This window comes from Crassostrea angulata, chromosome 9 (genome assembly GCF_025612915.1).
Source record: "Crassostrea angulata isolate pt1a10 chromosome 9, ASM2561291v2, whole genome shotgun sequence".
Taxonomy (NCBI): domain Eukaryota; kingdom Metazoa; phylum Mollusca; class Bivalvia; order Ostreida; family Ostreidae; genus Magallana; species Magallana angulata.
In genome coordinates, this window is record NC_069119.1 from 10,419,185 (window position 1) to 10,439,075 (window position 19,891).

At 34.3% G+C, this 19,891-nt stretch overlaps 2 protein-coding genes across 5 annotated transcripts in view; one reads left to right on the forward strand and one right to left on the reverse strand.

Moving 5' to 3' along the window:
* Positions 1-4,819, forward strand: part of LOC128162711 (uncharacterized) — a 24,218-nt gene extending 19,399 nt beyond the window's left edge. Inside the window, exons 15-18 of the mRNA XM_052825991.1 lie at positions 838-878; positions 1,287-1,355; positions 2,400-2,507; positions 3,441-4,819. Of these exons, the coding sequence (XP_052681951.1) occupies positions 838-878; positions 1,287-1,355; positions 2,400-2,507; positions 3,441-3,938 (716 nt within the window). The 3' untranslated portion in view covers positions 3,939-4,819. The remainder of the gene's footprint in view (positions 1-837; positions 879-1,286; positions 1,356-2,399; positions 2,508-3,440) is intronic.
* On the reverse strand, positions 4,634-16,850 carry LOC128162712 (uncharacterized). 4 transcript variants are annotated; one of them, XM_052825996.1, is made up of 6 exons: positions 16,749-16,850; positions 16,213-16,264; positions 11,852-12,035; positions 10,548-10,658; positions 9,379-9,637; positions 4,634-9,083 (listed from the first exon to the last, which is right to left on the reverse strand). In XM_052825996.1, exons 3-6 carry the CDS (start codon positions 11,978-11,980, stop codon positions 7,714-7,716), a joined length of 1,869 nt encoding a protein of 622 aa, XP_052681956.1. In that variant the 5' UTR covers positions 11,981-12,035; positions 16,213-16,264; positions 16,749-16,850; the 3' UTR covers positions 4,634-7,713. The 4 variants fall into 4 exon arrangements, with proteins under 4 accessions (XP_052681956.1, XP_052681953.1, XP_052681954.1 ...); XM_052825993.1 differs by having other exon boundaries at positions 10,473-10,658; XM_052825994.1 differs by lacking the exon at positions 16,213-16,264 and having other exon boundaries at positions 10,473-10,658; positions 16,749-16,844.
* Between the last annotated feature and the right edge of the window lie 3,041 nt (positions 16,851-19,891).

Consider the following 19,891-nt stretch of genomic DNA (forward strand, 5'->3'; position numbering starts at 1 on the left):
AGCGACTGTCTGGGGTTAAACTTGAACAGGTTGGGATAGCTTGAGTGTGTGGACATCCCTGCTCTATCTAATTTCGTGTTTTCTAACCTATGATACATAGTTTGCGGTCATCACTGCCCTGTGTAGCATTAATAGAAGAGTACGATCATCCCTGCTTGTAATGGTGGTGGTTGCGGCGGAGCACTAGTGTGTGGTCATCCCTGCTGGTGTTCTGGCCTTTCTAGCACAGTGTGCAGCAATCCCTGCTTGCGTTAACATTGGTACCTGTTGAGTTGCGTAGGTGTGTGGTCATCCCTGCCTGCGTAACGTTGAGTCCCTATATATGTGCAGGAGCGGTGATTAAAGTCTGCTCTTGTAAATATTGGCAGCAATCAGGGCTATCCCAGTTGATCTCCGGTACGGGCCCGCGGGGATCACAGGCAGTGACCCCCTTGCACGTTACAAAATCATCCTGTTAGAACATAAGAATATCCAGGGGGGAAAATGGATTTTATTTATACAGGATCTACATGTATTATTGTACATTGTCCAGATTATGACTCCATTAAGCTGACTTTATCATACCTAGTGTTCCTCAGGTGAGCGATGTGGCCCATGGGCCTCTTGTTTACAATTTACTGGAGTAAATAAACTGAATTACAGAGTCTTAGATTTTTGAACGAGATGTTGATTATCTGGAAAATTAATACCAGAGACATTTAAAGGCTGGTTTGCTGCAAGAAAAAATCATGATGACTTGGCTCTCGCTACTGCGCCAAAATTTCCCACGCAAATAAACGTTTACAGTATATTACAGCAATAATCAATTACATGATAGTACCTTACATCTTTTTTCAGCTGAGACATCACAGAATGCTCCTCCCATCCAAACAGAGAAGGTAATGTGAATGATTTGTTTCCAGTAATTTGATTGGTTGTATATTATCAGTAGATTTTAATCATCATTGTTACTGGGTAATAATCTTTTATGATTTATTCACTGTAAGTGAAGCATCTTGTCGCAGTATTTTATGGTTAATAGATAAGTCTTCTTTTTCTATTTAATAAAAAATCAAGGTTTTGTCAAATGAATATATAGACTTAAATCTTATAAATTTACCTCAGGCTATTTCACTCAGAGATACCTGAGAAGAACACATAAGAATACATTATATACATAGTCAAGCTAGTGTTATAACAAAAATACATTTTCTTTGAGGCTACACAGGTGCAAGAGCAAGTAGTTTTAATTAAAATGATAATACATAAATTTTAAAACATTAATTAAAACACTCATTATTCAACAGAAAGCCCCAGAGGAAGTTCCCACTCCAGAGGCATCCTCAAACTCAGCAGCTGATATGATGTTTGCTTTGGTAAGAATCAAACTTCATTTTTTTTTCTTCAAATTTTTTTAAACCATGAAATTGTTGAAAATGTATCCTGTGAACCAATGTTTAATTCATGTGCTAATAAATTTCATGATGGAGCAAAAGGTTTGTGACATTCTTGTCTTATTGCAACCATTTCTTGTTACTTTTAGTCTATTTATGTCTTTCATATGATTATGTTTATCATATTTTCTACATACCTTTTGTACATTACTAAAACTAAAACCACTTAAGAGGGCTTGATGGTCTTGGCCATTTTTAAACTGTATTGATCTCCTTTAATAGGAGAGCTCTATATAAAAATATAGGAATGTATCCAAATTCAAATAGTGAAATATAAATATATGGATTTTTCTTACTAAATAAACTTTATGGCTACAAATTATATCTGAACATTTTAGGTAGGGCTGCGTTTCACAAAAGGACTTATGACTTACGACAAAATTAATGAATGCTAATTAATCACGAACTAAGGCCAAAAAAAATTAATCATTTATAAATCAATGATTTATTCTTATGGCTGGAAAATATAACTATGGGAATTGAAATATTTGTTAACAAATGGTTTTATGTCAATTTTGTTCTCTTAAACCATTTTACGAGACTGTAAATATTTACGACTTTGTCGTAAGTTATTTTGTAAAATGCAGCCCGAATGTTCATTTGTTGACTATTCAGCTTCCTTAAAAAGCCCTCACTGCAAAATGAAGTCATCTCAAACATAAGTTGGCTTTACATTATACCGGTACTGTAGATTGAGGAAATAACGCAGTGGTTTTAGTTTCATTCTTCTTGATTAACCATTTTCTTACACAATTAAACCCATCACGAGTGTTGGTATTTTCTAACTACATGGTATAAGTACCATGTTTTATTAAAATAGAATTTTCTAAAGCATGCAATGACTGTGGAATTAAAATGACTTGCAGTAAAAATTTGAAGCATGCTTATTCTACAAAATATGCTTATCTCAGTGAATTTGACTTGGAGGCAGTGTTTATTCATTATTATTTTTGGGGTTTTTTTCAGTCTCAAACTATGATCAAGACAGAAGAAGATGCAGCCATGGCCCTTCAGGTCTCTAATGCACTGACCCAGGCTCTCCTACAGTACAGACTCAAAAACGTTCCCAAAGAGGTGTGTATATTTAATAAAATCACAATAAGCAAGAAAAGTGGCAAAGAGGAATATATCCACTTTAAAATAAAAGTCCATGTCACTACAAATTTAGTTCTATATAATTAGTATTCTTCAGTTGGAGTGTCAAAAATGCCGATTATTTTTTAAACTCTGTTGTTCATAATGAAAATAATAATGTACTAGGTTTCAATCACTAGAAAACAGTTAACTTGTGAATGCTTAATCTACATGTTTTGCTTTCAATCTTTTTTTTTTTTAAAGGATGAAACAATCTTGTCTCAAGTTTCTTAAAATGGACATTTCATGTTTTAACAGTTTTCTATCAGATCACTATATTTACATTCTACTGTGTTTTTCCATTAAATTCCGTGATGTTTAAATGCCTCTAAATGCAACAAGTAGTCAGAGGTCAAATTGACGAGTTTTATTATGACGTCACAAACGTTGAACGGTGTAAACTGCAACGTCACAAGCGAAAATCAAAGTTCATGTTTGTGGCTGTTACTGTGGCTCTTCCATTAATATTAACTTACCCTTAGGATAAGATAGGAATTTTAAGGTATGAATCACATTTGCAGACAATGCAAGAAGTTAAAAAAAATGTAAATATAAGCATTGAATCATGATTTTTTGAATTATACACTCATAACTGCAGCGGTGTGTGCATACAAATTTTCATAACACGCTAACGCGCGTTTCTCAATTTGTATGCACACACCGCTGCAGTTATGAGAGTGTATACTTCAAAAAATCATGATTCAATGCTATAATATTTACAAAGGTTACTTTTATGATTATTACGAACTATAGTTTTCTATCAGATTACACTATATTTACATAGATTACTTGTATGATTATTATAAACTATTTAGAGTTTTCTAACAGATAACACTATATTTACATAGATTACTTTTATAATATTTTTAACAGCTAACAGCTGCTCTGTCCACCGCTGCTGGACAGACCAGTTCAGTACAAACCAGGACCAAGGAGTCCAAGCCAGGCTCCTCCAAGGGTGCCAGGAAAACTCCCAGCACACAGAGTGTTCAGAAAACAGCCCCAACTCCCATCCCTGCCCCTGCCTCAGTGCCCTATGCCCAGGGGATTTCTTCAACAAGCCCACAGTTAAGCAAACCCATCACACACAGCACCACAGAGTCAAGTCTGGATTCACGACTGCAATATATGAATCCGATAAATCCGAGTTTTCCGAACAATCCGAATCCGGTTGCAGCTCCTCAGTTTCCTGGCTCGGTGCCAAATACCCAGTACCCTGGTTATACGTTCTATGAGGGACAGTACCAACCCCAGCAGGCCCCTGAGGGGTATCAGTGGGGCTACAGTGCTGTTAACCAGGGAGAGGTGCCACCTCCCTTGCCCCCCAGCGAAGATCTGCCTAAACCACCCCCTGAGAATCAAACATACTGATACAAAATTGCAGATACCATTTTACGCAATAGTGCTTTTACATGTGCATGTATATTGACATGCAGATTCCTGTGTTTCAGCAGCAATACATTCTCATGGTTGGAATCAATACATTCTCATGGTTGGAATCAGTAATTTTTTTGACTGGTTGATTTTATCTTATGCCAATGTTTTGATTATCCCAAGACAAGCTTATCTGTTGAAAATGAAAATTTTGTGCAAGATTGTATACCAGTACTTGTTTCATTTTTATAGGAAATTAAAGTTTTAAATTTGAAAGCATGCACATGTACTTATATATTTATATGTTTTGAACATTGTTGTCATTTTGTACATTTGCTGTACATTTTTTCAAACTAATCAACAACTTTTTTATTATGGTAGATACTATTTTATTCATACTGAATAAATGTTCATATTTTAAATTGAAAGAAAGTTGAATTTTCTATGCTTAATGTCTGTCAAGTTACAATTTGCAATAAATATATGTTGATACAAGTGAACTACTGAAAACTTGTAGGTGTTAATTTAAAACTGTTTTGCAATGTTTTTATATAGTTTGAATTTCTTCAGAAAAAATATGTCAAAAATAATGTGAAAAATTACGGTATACAGAATGAGGGAATAGAAGATTATTATAGAAACAAATTTGCAAGAATGTTTTTGAACTCTCAAATGATTCATTAACACAGTAGTCCAATTTCTTTTGATACTTTATTTCAACAAGTAAATGTATCTAGAAGATGCCATTCAGTGACCACAAATACAAAATGGTTTTCAATTTGTGTGATGCTGAAGTTATTGCTATTTTGCACAAAACATTTGCATGATTTTTCACAGTTTTTTACATAGGCTGAAAGTACACATAACAAAATTTCCTTCTTAAAATTATCTGATACCTTAAATAGATAAAAGTATAAATGTATGCAGCATTGTCCAGTATATGGAAAGTTCTGTAGCTTCATACCAGTATAATTATATTTTCCAATGTCTTTGTCTGTGATAAACACTACGAGTCAATTTTGTAATTTATAGTCCAATACATTCCATCAATGACTATTTTAATATTTAATGGTACAATTGTGAAAAATATTTATCTATATAAATATCTATTTAAATGTAACTAACAAGGAGTCATTTGAATATTATGACGTGATCAAATACTGCGAGGCGAAAAAATCTATCATAAAGCCCTTTGGACTTTATTGGATTTGATCACTCCTGGCCCTATTTGATCACCTCATAATACTCAAAGAATGATTCCTTATTTCTTAAATAAAAAAAATTCTTAGTTCAGTTAATGTCAAAAATTAACTGCATTGGATATTACATGATTGTATGTACTTGCATTTTTTCCTACACTTTTCAACAGATCTAACAACTTGTATAGATTTTTTAAAATGCTTGTGTAATGTATACTTCAGTAAATTACTAAATAAATTTTACATAGGTGACAAATGCTACATGTTTTAAATAATTAACAGGAAGTTACATTCATATGAATCCAAATTGTCGTATATAATGTACATTTCTAAGTTTACATAAAGAATTTTCTTTAATGTACATACTGATAGAAATAAGTGTTAACAGTGTTATGATCAATGCAAGATGTGTGGTATATACTCAATTTTTAATGCCATAATTTTTTAATCCATTCATATTCATGTACATAGCCAAGTATGGGGAAAACTATCATAAGTCCTGCTTCTTGAACTTTGACCCTGAACCTGGGTCCTTGCTGACCTAATGACCTTGCTATCTGACCTTTAAAAGCTCACTGAGCAAAGAGCGATTGTTACAAAAAAAAATTCCAGCTTTTTGTTGCATGTAAAATTGTATCACATCAAGTACACTAACAAAATGAGATATATATAGTTATTAAAAACTATACCTATCAAAAGGGTGAGTTTATAATAAAACTTTTTGTATAGTTAACAATAGGCACACAACCATCAAGGGCATACATATATAAATACAAATTGGTACAAACATACTAAAGTGAAATAAATTACTAGGCATAAATACATGCATCATTCTATACAAATAAACTGGTTGGGGGTTTTTTCTTCCAAAAAAAACTTTTGATACAGATCTACATACAAAATTCACATTTTATCAAACATTACAAATATACGCAGACGATTAATCCAACACAATTCGTGTGTACATGTATTTAGTTATTGTCAAGTTTCCTCTCAAATTCCATGTGCAGATCCAGAAATTTTTTCCAGGGGAGGAGAAAAAAGGGGGAGGGTTCTGAGGAATAACTTTTGGTAATATTACGGTACAAAGCAAAATTAAGAAATTCGAGTTTTTCCTCGACCCCCAATCCCTTTTTAGATCCACACATAGTTTCCTACAAGAACCTTGTGATAATCTTTCATATACTGAATAACAGCTCTATAACATTCTTCAGCACTGTTCATTCTGGAGTTTAATATCCAAACATTAAACAAACAAGACTAATACAGTAATCATATCATTTTTTCTCCCATCAGTTTAAGGTTGTACACCCCTCAGCTATGTTAGACAATTTGTTTTTCCTTGAGATTGTTCATTAAACATGTTGTAATGCAGGAGTTACTTTATTTCCCATTCACACAATATCACTTTTTGACCTGAGGGATGTGCAACCTTAAAATAATTTCTTTTAACACTGATATATTACATGTGTGCATGCTTAGGATGAGTTAACAGAATTCAGCTTTTGAGATGATAACAAAAATGCTCAGTCATTGTGACTAGTAAGACTCTAAGCACAACAGTTCATCGTGTTTGAAGAATGGAGGATAAATTCCTGATATAAAGTACCAAAAAAAAATGATCAGAAAGGAGAATATCACTGTGAATGAAATATCAAAATTAAGGTGGCTCACTACACCTAGAAATATTCTCTTAGATAAGCAAAAAAATTACATGCACTTGATTATGATAGATAGCATGAGGCATAAGAAGTATACGAGTCAAATAGGTGAAAAGATTAGCAGTTTTGGATAAAAATCATGATTTTCAAAAATTTATTTCAGTAAATACATGTATAAACAAACACCTTGGGCGGATTTGAACTCATGATTTGCCATTCACAAGCCCAGTACTGTACTTTTACCACTGAGCTATGGTGTTGTTCAACCAAATTGATTGATGAAAAAAAAAAATTTAATTGCCATCTTGCGACGTAGTGTAATTTTTGAAAAGCATAAGTCTTGATGTAGTGAGGTAACTTAATGTGAAATTACAGGAGAGGGATGTATTTATGAAGTTTTGTTTGATTTTTAACTTAATTATTAATAATGAAGATGCTTTTATTGATAACGACAGATAGAGTTTGGAGCATACTGGTATACATATTAATGCATAATTTTGACACACAACTTATTCCTCCAGTCGAAGCAAATTAACAAAGTAACACTAGTCTGATTAAGGAAAAAAATAATGCAATATCAAAAATTTGTACCAGAAAATGTTATCACATCTTGAACTTCAATCTCTTTATCGTCAAAGAGAAAAAACATGAAAATTATGTGCTATGATGGATTACAACTTAAAAACTCAAAAGACAACTACAAATATTGTAGTACACAACACTGTCGAAATTAACATGACATGCACAATAATCTTAGTACTAAAATCCTCATCTAATCAGATTTATATCAGTAACTAACCATTTGGTTACCACACAACCATCTTAATTAATGCCAAAATCCTTGGTAAACGGAGTGTATCATCTGATTTGCAACTCCATCTATCCACTTTTAAATTATCAATTATTAAATAATTAATTAAACCGATCCACCTCTTTTTTCAAAGAAGCAAGTTCAGAGTTCAATGCTCTGCCATTCGTCAGTGAGGGAGATGATGGCGCCCTCTCGTAAGCCCCATTTATTTTTCCAGAACGCTCTGACTGACTTGCAGTGATTCTGTCTGGTTTTGACATGTTAGCATCATCTTCAACGTTTTCTACTTTGATGGACGCAAAATTTACGTGACCGTTGAGATGATTTCCCATTGGGTAATTATAAGAGGAGTTATTAATCGGTGGAGATGGGTTGTTATAAACGGAGGATCCTATGTGGCCTTGGTCCCCCTTTGGCTCTTCTTTGACGACGGTTCGTAAAGACTGGGGTCCATTTGATTCATCACCATGATCAGAAATACTTCCAACATTCCCATTAGTTATTTTTTCATGTTTTTTTGAAGAGGTCATTTCCATTTCAGACATTTTTGGTGCGGGTGAAATCGGGATCTGAAAATCGGACGACTTGGTCATTGTTATTCCCTCTTTCTCTGGTACGCCATTTTGTCCAATATTACCTAACTGATATGCATTGTGAGGATAAGGCCGACTGAAAACACTGGAAGAATTGACCATATTCTGCACTAGAAACGCTGGTCTTGGATCCGTTGATCCCGAGCTTTTCTCTGGGAGATTTCTCCCTGGTGTCAAATTCATCCCTAGGTCCCCTAACTCCTTCTTCATACTGGCATTTGATTCGTCCGACTGAATAACATTTGGGTTTTGAATGCTGTTGCCGGCAGAGCTAGTCGTCTGCTGCAGCAGATAGTTTGTAAAGTTTCCATATCTGTCACTATTTCCCCACACCGGCGGAATATCGTACGGCTTGTATCGCTGACTCAGATGCGGCGAAGCCGAAAGAGAACGTACTGATCCTGGAGCAGAGGATAAATCCATTGTTCTTGGCCCTGCAGATGGGCTCTGAGTTTCAGTCGATAATCCATTGAAATAACTTGATGAAAGATTTGACTCGGTTCCATTCAAGGTTGGGCTTGGCGCTGTGGTTCCAGCCATGTTCTGAAGTGCACCAGTCAGAGCCTGTGTCCTTTTTTGAATGTCATCCTGTATATTTTTATACTTTCTACCGAACTCTGCTTTCTCACTTTCAGCGTTCTGTCGATCAACACTCATGAGACACAATACGCGCTTAGCAGGAAATCCCCGAGCCCTCTGATTCTGGAACCAAATTGTAATTCGTTCTAGGGAAACCAAAAGTTTTTCGGCCAATAACATCCTGGTATTAAGAGAAGGATTCTGGTCTTCCTCGAAAAATCGACACAGCACCATCAGCTGAAACAGTGTGAATTTTCCTCGCCTGCCACTCCCATCCTTAGGACCAGTTTTCTTGAACTCTGTAAATATTTCAAATGAATACTGAATGCTTAAGCAGAAAAAAAAAAAAGAAAGTTAACATGAGAGGTATGGAAATTAGATGAGATTATAGACATGAACAAGAAATCAGAGAGATATTGAAACAAGAAGATAAAGATAACTTAAGAGGTACATGTACATAGAAATTATATTCGACAAGAACAAACAAATCTAAGAGATGCTTCAAAAAGAAGTGAAAGAAAACAATCAAGGTGAAGATAAAATGGAAAAATAAATGTGAGAGATAAGCACAGAAATTAAAGATGGCGGTTGTACCTTTGGTCATACTGAGTTGACTGAGGGTGATCCTCTGTTCCTCGGGGCTGTCCAGCCACCTCCTCATGCGGATGTACGGTAGACGTCCCCTGCAGCTTAGCTCTGACCAGTGTTTGGATTTCCCTTTTTCCAGCAGGAAGCTGAGGTTACCCTGACTGGTGGAATCCATGATGAACTTGGCCGCAAACCTCTGGGAGATCCCTGAACTTTCCAAGGCGGCCTTGAACTCCTGAACGGTGGCAGGAATATCCACAAAGTCCTGGACGAAATAGTCATAATTAAAGCAACTTGCAGTTTATTTTAAAGGTTAAAGATCTATAAAAAATTACTAAAAAAAAGGCAAAAATGTCATCTCAAAAATTCTAACTGAAACCAAATTTTTGTGTTTATCTTTCATTAGAAGCTGATTTCAAATAAAAAATACATATAATATTATATATGTTGATGATTGTAATTCACATTAGACATTTGCGAAAATTTGTCATTCAGGTATACATGCTATAAACTCGGAAATGTTTTCATGGTAGAAATTTTCTCAAATTTGTTCTAACGATTACCACATAGATTGAAAAGAATATCACTGTTTCAACAATTACAGTACTGGTTATTTGAAGAAAGTCTTTTTCTATCATTTTTCAGAATTCTTCATTTCTGAAAATTAATACCCCAGCAAAAACTAAGAACTGATAAAAAATCAGAATTTTACAGTGCATGCAAAATGGATGAATAACAAAACCTTAAACTAACCATCACACTAGACCTAGCATAACTAGAAAAGCAATCTCTATAGTAGCTGAACAAGAAAATTCTGCAGCATTAAAATATCAAATACAGAAGCTTATAGCTTTAGTTTAAAACAAAATAACCATCATACTACATGACCATATATCTCCATCTTCGCTAGCCAAGGGTTTATGATCTGCTCAGAGTGAATTGTAAACCCTCGGCTAGCGAAGCTGATCATACATCACTAGTTATCAATTTCAATATATAACTAAATAAGACAACATTGCATTGATATATCTGATACAGAAGCTTGCAATAAAATATCTTGTACACTACAGAAGCTTGCATTAGTTTGAATACAAACTAACCATCGTACTAGATGACCCAGCATCAGCTTGACGGCTTCCGTCGCTCGACTCAAACGTCTCCCTATCATAGTTTACCTGTAGACCCTCGTAGCTGTCCGGAATATCGTCGAAGTCTTTGTCGCTGTAGGCGTCACGGTCCGGATTACTGTCCCCCATCGAATCCTCCTTGATGTCCTGGAAACTGGACTGTTCATAGAAAAAAAATAAAATTTAATTTGAAATTAAAGCTTTTCGTGTGCAGAATTTTTTTTTATAGTGAGTTTGGGTGATATAACACCTAGCTAATTTAACACTAGAAGTAAAACTTCTTCTGTTCTAATATCCAATTCTTTTTAATGTAAAGTATCATATTTAAATCTACATGTACCACAGCGCAACATCATTATAAGAAAACGAATATTATTGGGGAAAAAAATCCGTTTTTGAATAATAAACAAAAAGAACTTCCTAAGATTGAAGATAAATCCATTTTGGAGGCGGAAATTATGATTTCAGTGTCACAAAAATTTCCTTAGGATGTTAAGTCATTATTTCAGTGAATATATTCAATATATTCCATTTTGAGGTGCTATTCATCATTACTGTCACAAAAAATCCAATTGAAGTTGAATTACATGTACATATCATTTCGGTTGCAGAAAATAAATCCAAAACTTACTGATATATTTTTTGTTACCACTAGTGAAAGTTTTTTTTTTAAGTTATGAAATAAAATTCAATATACATGTACCTTTTCTGGCCAGAGTCTTTTCAACAATTATTTTTACTGTTGTAACATGTTGAAACTTTATGGAAAAAATTACATGTTTGTTATAGATTCGCCTTTTGTCTATTGTTCTTTTATACCACTGTATGTAAGGCTATACGAAAACATTATATACTGTAAACTTCACACATCCATCAGTATGATTAATACAAATGAATATCTACTCAATGTTAATTACTTCCAAAATTGCTGAATTTATAATGTGATTGATAAGAGGAAAGTTAGGAATGTAAGAAAAAATTTAAAAGCATTTTAGAAATGGCAAGAGGTATTGACAACCTCTTTTGAAAGAAACTGTGTGTTCGTGACAAAACATAGCAGACAATGACACAGGTGAGTCAGCTATAGGTGAGACCAGCCATGGCCAGAAGGAATTCTCCAGACATAGCTATTAATATAGGAAAAAAGTTGTCTGTCACATACAAGATATTATTCCATTGTATACTAGTATTTTACATGCCCTCAATCTCTACTTCATAACAATCCCAGGCTTTAAATGTTTTTGAGAGAGAGAGAAAGAGAGAGAGAGAGAGAGAGAGAGAGAGAGAGAGAGAGAATTAATAATCCAACTCAACAGGTGCTCGTTTAAAAACAGTACACATATAACTCTTACCATCTGCCGCATTTGGGCCACCTGGTTCACCCATGCTGCAGTTCGCTCCAAGGCTTGAAGACTCTCCGCCACCGAGAGATCCATTAGAGATCTAAGAATTTCCACCGCCTCCCGCTTGGAGCCTCGCATACACTCAACAACACCTGTCTGTCGAGATGTTGTTATTTTTTTCACCGGATCACACCTGGATTAAAAAGTAAACAAGATATCACTGAGTATTCCGAGTTCGTATCACGTTCGTTGAAACATAGTTTGTCTGTATAAAATTATTCTGAAATCTGAATTCATCATAATTGCCTAATCTACGTGGATGTGTTTTTGCATTGTCCGACGTTGAAAGTGCTTTCTGCCTCGAGGGGGGAAAATCTCGTGTCTAATCGGACCAATGAGAGCCCACTCAATCAATCTTAATATATCATAATCAATCGCTAATCAACAAGGGTGATATATTAACACGACGTATTCATAAGGAAATCGGGGGATAAAATGCCTCACAGATCTGATTAAGAAGAGATGTATATTGTGGGATTGTTTTGATCGCAGTAGAAGACTTTAGGAACCGCCGTAGTCTGCATGGCGAACATGCACGCCAAAGTGGGCGGGGCTACGCTTGGACCTTACGTAAATGAATGATCGACTGCTGACATAACATCTTTTATATTTTCGTTAATTATTTAGCGGTCGTTCGAGGAAATGGCCGTCTTGTTTATAGATGTCTATAGGCATATAAAAATGTATATACTCTTCGGGGATATTCCATGTTCTATTTATCTACGTAAACGAAAATTATGTGACTTTTCGATTAATACATGCATAAACGACTTTCCCCCCAAGAACAAAGCCCGCGAAAGAGTACGACGTCAGCAAAAATTGAGAATGAATGTTTCACCCCACCCACCCCTTGCTTACTAATTCGGAAGGAAGGGTTGTGACGAGTTGTATCAATAATATACGTCTGAAAGTTCGAACGTATTGAGATTATTGGTGTTTAAATAAGCCTCGGTGTATTGTTAGCTCTGTCTTTATCTCGACATTTTTCAACGTAAACCTCGACGAGACGGTAGACACACACACACAGTACACGTGAATTCTGCACGTGTGTACACTTGACACTAAATGGCAAACATATCCGTATGTTAAAAACGCGACCTACAGAATTCCGACGTGAATATGTGTACGTATACATATCTGCACATTTTCAAGCAGTGTTTGTACACAATTTACAATAGTATCTAATACACATACCATTTACTTACATGCATGTGGTGGTCTTAACACGGATGTCTGTTCCCATAATATTTGCATACATGTAATTAATAATCTCTCTCTCTCTCTCTCTCTCTCTCTCTCTCTCTCTCTCTCTCATCTACTGGACATTATTCACCACTGGAATGCATGGCTATGCCAAATTTCAGATGTTTTATTTTTTCCTTCCTATACACTGTACTCTCATATTTCCACAAGAGAAGCTTTCACTTTTGATAAATATGTATATACATCCCCCCAGCCAAAATAATCAATTCTGTCGTAATCAATGATCAATGAGAGGTTGATTGATTTCTGATCAGATCAAATCCAACTACCTGGACTCAGTCTCATGTGATTACTGACTGAAAGAACTACCGTGGAATCATTTTTATTTCCGAAGGTCAGGGTTCGTGGGTAGCCAAAATTTTCCTGTTTCGTGTGGACATAATTTCGTTGGTAGCAAGTTCTACATAATTTGATAAATATTCAACAAATGCTTGTATATGCATTCATAGGTATGTAAATTCATAAATGGGTTACCCATAAAAGCCACGAACATTGGTCAACAACAAACAATGATGATTCTACAGTAAATACTAATATATATTATATGTATCCAATTTTGTTTTTATCATTCGATCCTTATTTAAAAGAAACTGGATTGGCCAACAACCTCTAACCCACCCGCCCACCCCTCCAAAAAAAAGTTCTTTAAAAAATGAAATACTCTATAATTGGTTTGACATGTATTGCCTACAATAAAATGGTGTTTTTAAATACAAAATCAAAATGCATGTAAAAGGCAAAAAATTGTACATGTAAATGCCCCAGCCCCCCCCCCCCCCCCCCCAACCCACACCCAACAAATGTGATATGTTTACTAAAATATGTCATAAGTAGAATTCTAATCCATATACCGGTAATTTGTTCACAGACAGTTGTTTTACCTTTACCCTTAGAACAAACTAATTTTTATTTCATTTACGTGAACAGAAGTGCAATGCACTTGATTCTATATATATATATATATTAAATATATACTGGTACTTGCAAAAAAGTGAATGCATATACATGTACCAGTACATAAAAGTAATGTATAAACCAGCAAAGATGAAGCCAGATGTTCTTTCAAGCAGATGCAAGACTGCGCAGTTGTAAATGAGGCAATTTACATGTTGCAGATTTATGTCAACAAATCAAATCTTGATTTTCACTCCCTATTATATACAATTTATGAGACTTGTCATTTACAAATTATGTACGAAGATTTTTGCAATAAAATATCATATTTGTAATTTATAATAATAACCTATGTTGTAAGTTTTTTAGTTTCTTCAATTTAGAGCTGTGCTTTATTTGTTTTGGGGGGTTTTTCCATAAGTATAGTGTGGTAATTTAAAAGCAGATTACAAATGTCATACATAAAACATGTAAACAGTCAGAATGTTTTTCTCTTGGTGGATATGCATACTGTAAAATCATTTTTAATTGTGGGGGTCAATGTTCGTGGGTAACCAAAATTTTCCAGGTTCGTGGGGACGTAATTTCGTCAGTAGCAATTTCTATTTTGTACAAGTAAATAAATACTAAACAAATGCTTGTATCTACGTTCGTGGGGATGTAAATACGTGTGCAAGGGTTACCCTCGGAAGCCACGAACATTTGTCCCACACGAACAATGATGATTCCACAGTATTTCATTAAAAGTTGGTTAGAATCTGAATTGTTAAGAATATAAGCCAGTACACACAAGTAGACACAAAACATAATTAAACTTTTGGTCATCTGTCTCAACAAAATACCACACTGCATATTAGCCCAATTAAGGTGGATATTTCAAAAAAGTAGAACATACTTTAAAGCTAACAGATAACCATACATTATTTGTACCTTTTAATTTGTGTGTAGCTGCATGTCTTTTTACATGTAAATAAATTACATCCTAACTATCTCCTGTTTCTGACCACCCCTTCAAAAGTCGGCTTAGCATCATTTATTATTAATTACATTCTTTAGGAATTAAGATTGGGTTGTATGTAATCTAGTATTTAGGGCTTTTCATAAAATGTACCATAATAATACCAGTAAAACACGCTTATAACGAAGTGTCAGGGACGGGTGATTTTAATTCGTTATAGGCAAAATTCATTAAATCACTCAAGTTTACAGCATGTAATAAAGTCATTGAGAATGAGAATCACTTCACTGTAAGCGTCAATTCATTATAAGCCTGTTCGCTATAACCGTGTTTTACTGTATTATTAAATTATCTATAAATAGCATCTGGAAGTGTTATCTATATCTTTTAATTTCAACATTTTTTTTAAAACCCTGTAGTATGGTCGATCTACTTACTGTACTCAATCACCAATGATTATCAATCATATTCATTACATGTAATATATATTCTTACTGTGTAGCTTTCTATATACCCTGGTATATTGCAGCTGTAAATTCCTAATTAAACTGGGGGAATTCATATTTGCATATAATCATGAGAAAGCACAGATCGCCATTTTATAATCTTGCTTTCATGTTTTTGACAGATTATATAAATAATCGAAAATATGATTAAAATTCAGCATTAGGGATTTTTATATTTTCACAATTTGATGCAAAATGGTTGAATCGCTGAATTTATTTTTCAAAATGCATATAAAAACATAACATACTGTCTCTCAGATTAAATGACAATTTATCAAAAATAATGGGCTAGATCTGAATTAGAACTCGGCATGTGAATTGAATTTCAATTTTCTCAGACAGGACTGGATTGCGTTTAAAATATGCGTGGACTTGTTTAACAGTCATGGTGCAGCATTTCTCTCCCTTTGTAAATGGTCTTTTTTCCTCCTTAAAAAATTGTTATCTCTATATTAAGTACTACTCGTGCATACAGGAAAAAGGAATAATCTAAAGTTCAAATGTTCACAGCAAGAGGTTGGGATACATATGTAGCTTCCCCCAAAGTAAGCATAGGTAGGAAAAATTACAACACTATATATATAGAACTGAGTTCAAAGGACAAAACCATTGATATATATGGACTTTAATTTTATCTTGTCAAAGAATTAACATAAATTTGATATGTAGAGGTGCTGTGCAAAATGTACCTTATTTTTCCCTATCCCGTTCACGTAACACAACGTGGGGCACCAAAATCCACTAAAAAATGAAAATTTGTACAGTATATTTGAATTTTCGCTAAATGCTTCGATTCTTAAAGTTGCATTATCATGTGTATGCATTAAGGTAAAAATTTTAAACAGCCTTAAGTTAAGAATAACTCCACATTTACAAAATGAGTTTATATGGTAAACACTCAATGGTAATAAAGACAAATTATTGAATATATTCTCTTTAGGAAATATAAATGTAATATAGAGATATACCATTATCACTGAACAAAAAAGCAACAACATTACGAAATATTACCTAAAAATAAAAATAATCATATTTAAAGTGACTAGAAAGGCTTTATTATTGCCAATAAATAAAGGCTACACTATGAGTGTCACATATGCATTGGTCATTTTGAAAATACCACTGAACAAAGAAACCATACAAACATGGAGCTAAGTCGTAAAGTTTCTTTCATAAGACATCATCAAGTTTTATCTACAACATCCATCGTGTTTTTATCTCTCACCTTAAGACTTCTCCTAAAGAAATTTGTCGGACTTTTTGTTGTTATTCGCTTTCTGCCGACACTCAAAAACGACAGGAGGTGAAGGCCTACCAGAAGTTGTCGACGCAACGTAAACTACAAATCCATATTCAGCTAACTAAACGGACACGAAAGTTCCGAAATGAGTTAGATGGCCGATTTCTTATTAATCTTTCTCACTATTAATATGTTTTACGGTGCTACCGTTCTGGCGAGCGCAACACGAATTACACATACCTTGCATCATTGTCAACTTATAGTTTTATTTAGGTATCAACGAACGTCAAATAATTTTTGAGAGAGTATTGCTCTACAATAAGTATGCCAAATGTACTAATTTTAATGGTTATGATACATACAGCGCAATCCCCCTCCCAGAGAGAGAGAGAGAGAGAGAGAGAGAGAGAGAGAGAGAGAGAGAGAGAGAGAGATAGGTACCTGTTTGTTTGTGTGTAATTTCCCACTTTTAAATTTAATGGTCTGACTATATGCAATATCTACATAATTTTTTTAACTGTTAATTTTTTTCATTTTATTCCTTTTTATTTAGTTCAAAATGTCTTATTGTTTATTTCCTCCCTACTTATGCATGCACAATTAGCTTGAAATGGATCGATATGACAGTAAATTATGGCTCTTGCTAATATATATACATAAAATCGGTATATTAAAAAAAAATAAAAACAAATCATATGTCAATGAGGCAGGTATCGCAGTCTATACTGAAATAGCTAGTACACGCATTACAGATGTTTGATCCACCTCTAAATTTATCGCGGGAAATATAGCGCGAGTGCACTGTGACGTCATCCATGACTTTGTTCGTCTTTGTTTACGTTTCTCGACTCAATACGGAGGTATGGAAGCATGTAACAAATCTTTTGAGTCTCGTCAGAGCATATGCGGTACTCAAAACGTGTCTTCAAACTTTAAGTCACTGTAAATTACGAGTTAAAAGTCGGCCATTTTTGGCATAGCACCACGGGTGAAAACATTAGAGAGCATTATGGGACGTAGACAAAAAATTTTGTTTGATGAACTGTAGGTTTAGCTCGTTCTTTTTCCCGCGCACACTGGTTCTTAGAGCTCGCTTCGCTCGCCGGCGCTGCGCGCCGGCGAGCTGCGCTCGCTATAACTACTCGTACAAATTGATCTCAATAGTTTCTAAAGAATAATCGATCAGTGTATAGTCATGAAATAACAAACTTAAGAGTAATACCATTTGGAAACATCTTCGCTAGCCAATGGTTTTCGGTCCACTCCGCTCCCCATAATCTCAAAGGAGTGGTCCGAAAACCCTGGCAACTACATACTATACAAAAGATTTATTTCATTTCTAGACCATAATTTTGTCACCTTTCCAAAGCAAACAAAAAATACTAAGTTCCTTGGGTTTTAGTGAACATATTTTGAAATCATGCAAATTGTTCAAAAATTGATCATATTTAATCTAAAAGTCACTGAGATTATCTAGAATGCAGGAGAAAACGTACCCAGGAGAAAACGTACCCAATTTATAGGGTACGTTTTCTCCAGGAGAAAATGTACCCGGGTACGTTTTCTCCAAGAGAAAACGTACCCTATGAAAATAATAAATAATGGTTTTCATAGATATTCTTAAATGAAAGAAAATAAAATATACAATGAACATTTGTATCATTTGTTGCTGTTGTTTTTAAATGCATAGTCACCATGGTCACGTACTTAAATTAAGACAATAATTTGTAACATATCATACACGAACATGGCCTGATCAGTTTAATTAGTCGACAATTAATCCACCATTAATGAAACCGTTAAATTATTAGTTTTTATTGCAATCTCATTTGAAGAACTATATGATGAGTATCTCAAGAAGTCGTGGGGTTTTTTTCTCTCCATTTTTTTGAAAATTATCTATAATACAAGGTTGCTTAATATAACCAAGTCCAAGTCTTTTAAATATTTGTTTGATTCATATATATGGAAACTACTACGAGATGTAACATTGAACATTCAATTTGCTTTCGACGCCACTGACATGTATAATGTGTGGAGGGTGAATATTTCTACCTCCTGCACGGGGAGGCAATACATTATATTGCATATTGTTATACTTTCATGTTAAATACCGAAATCTGATTGGTTAAGACGCAGTTAATAATATTTTCTATTGCCCTCAGCGTTAGCAACGCACTTAGCAACGGGTAACATTAAAAAATGTTACATGCGCGAAAATTATGCGCGTACGGTTCGCTGTAGAATTCACGTTATTCCTATATAAAAGCAGTAGAATTTTCTTAAATTAAGACATTCAGTATAACAAAATAAATAGTGCCTGTTTGGGAGGATAACAGTTGAAATTGACACCCCTCGAAAACCATTGTCAACCTCCGCTTCGCGTCGGTTGACAATGGTTTTCTCGGGGTGTCAATTTCAACTGTTACCCTCCCAAACAGGCACTATTTATATAATAATAACTGCTCAGGTATTTAATTGATTATCACTTTAATTAAAATCAGGGGATCTCGCATAGAGAAACTCAAATCGGTAAGGCTAACGGTAAATGGATAATTAGAAGTTGACTGAAAACACTTTATGACAGGTCATTATTTCGTACTAAAATAAAAGTTGCTACAATTATTATAAAGATATTATTCATAAAATAAATATATTTCTATACAAATATGCATTAAAATATGCATTAAAGTAGAATTTGAAAATTATTTAATATGTCCAACCCCTTTAAAATTATAAAGTATTAAATTCATATATCTATAAAATTCTTACACTTCTGTACATTTAAATACAAAATAGTATTTAAAAATATTAAAAATTATATTATTCAGTAGTATAATTATGATTTTCATAGGGTACGTTTTCTCTTTGAGAAAACGTACCCGGGTACGTTTTCTCCTAGAGAAAACGTACCCTAGAAATTGGGTACGTTTTCTCCTGGGTACGTTTTCTCCCGGGTACGTTTTCTCCTGATACCGATTATCTACAAGATCATGCACATGTTTTTTGTCGATCGGTATCAGTTTTTTCAGGTACATTTAATTACAGATCTGGGCAAGGAGTACAAAATCTATGTTTCCATGTTTTCTTTTACCATTGCTTTAGCAAGGAGAAATTATCGATGCTAA

Coding starts and splice junctions, on each gene's coding strand:
- LOC128162712 (XM_052825993.1), bottom strand. CDS start 11,980: ATGCGAGGCTCCAAGCGGGAGGCGGTGGAAATTCTTAGATCTCTAATG. Junction 10,659..11,851: donor TGGCCCAAATGCGGCAGATG/GTAAGAGTTATA, acceptor TTCTATGAACAG/TCCAGTTTCCAGGACATCAA. Junction 9,638..10,472: donor CTGGGTCATCTAGTACGATG/GTTAGTTTGTAT, acceptor TATTTCGTCCAG/GACTTTGTGGATATTCCTGC.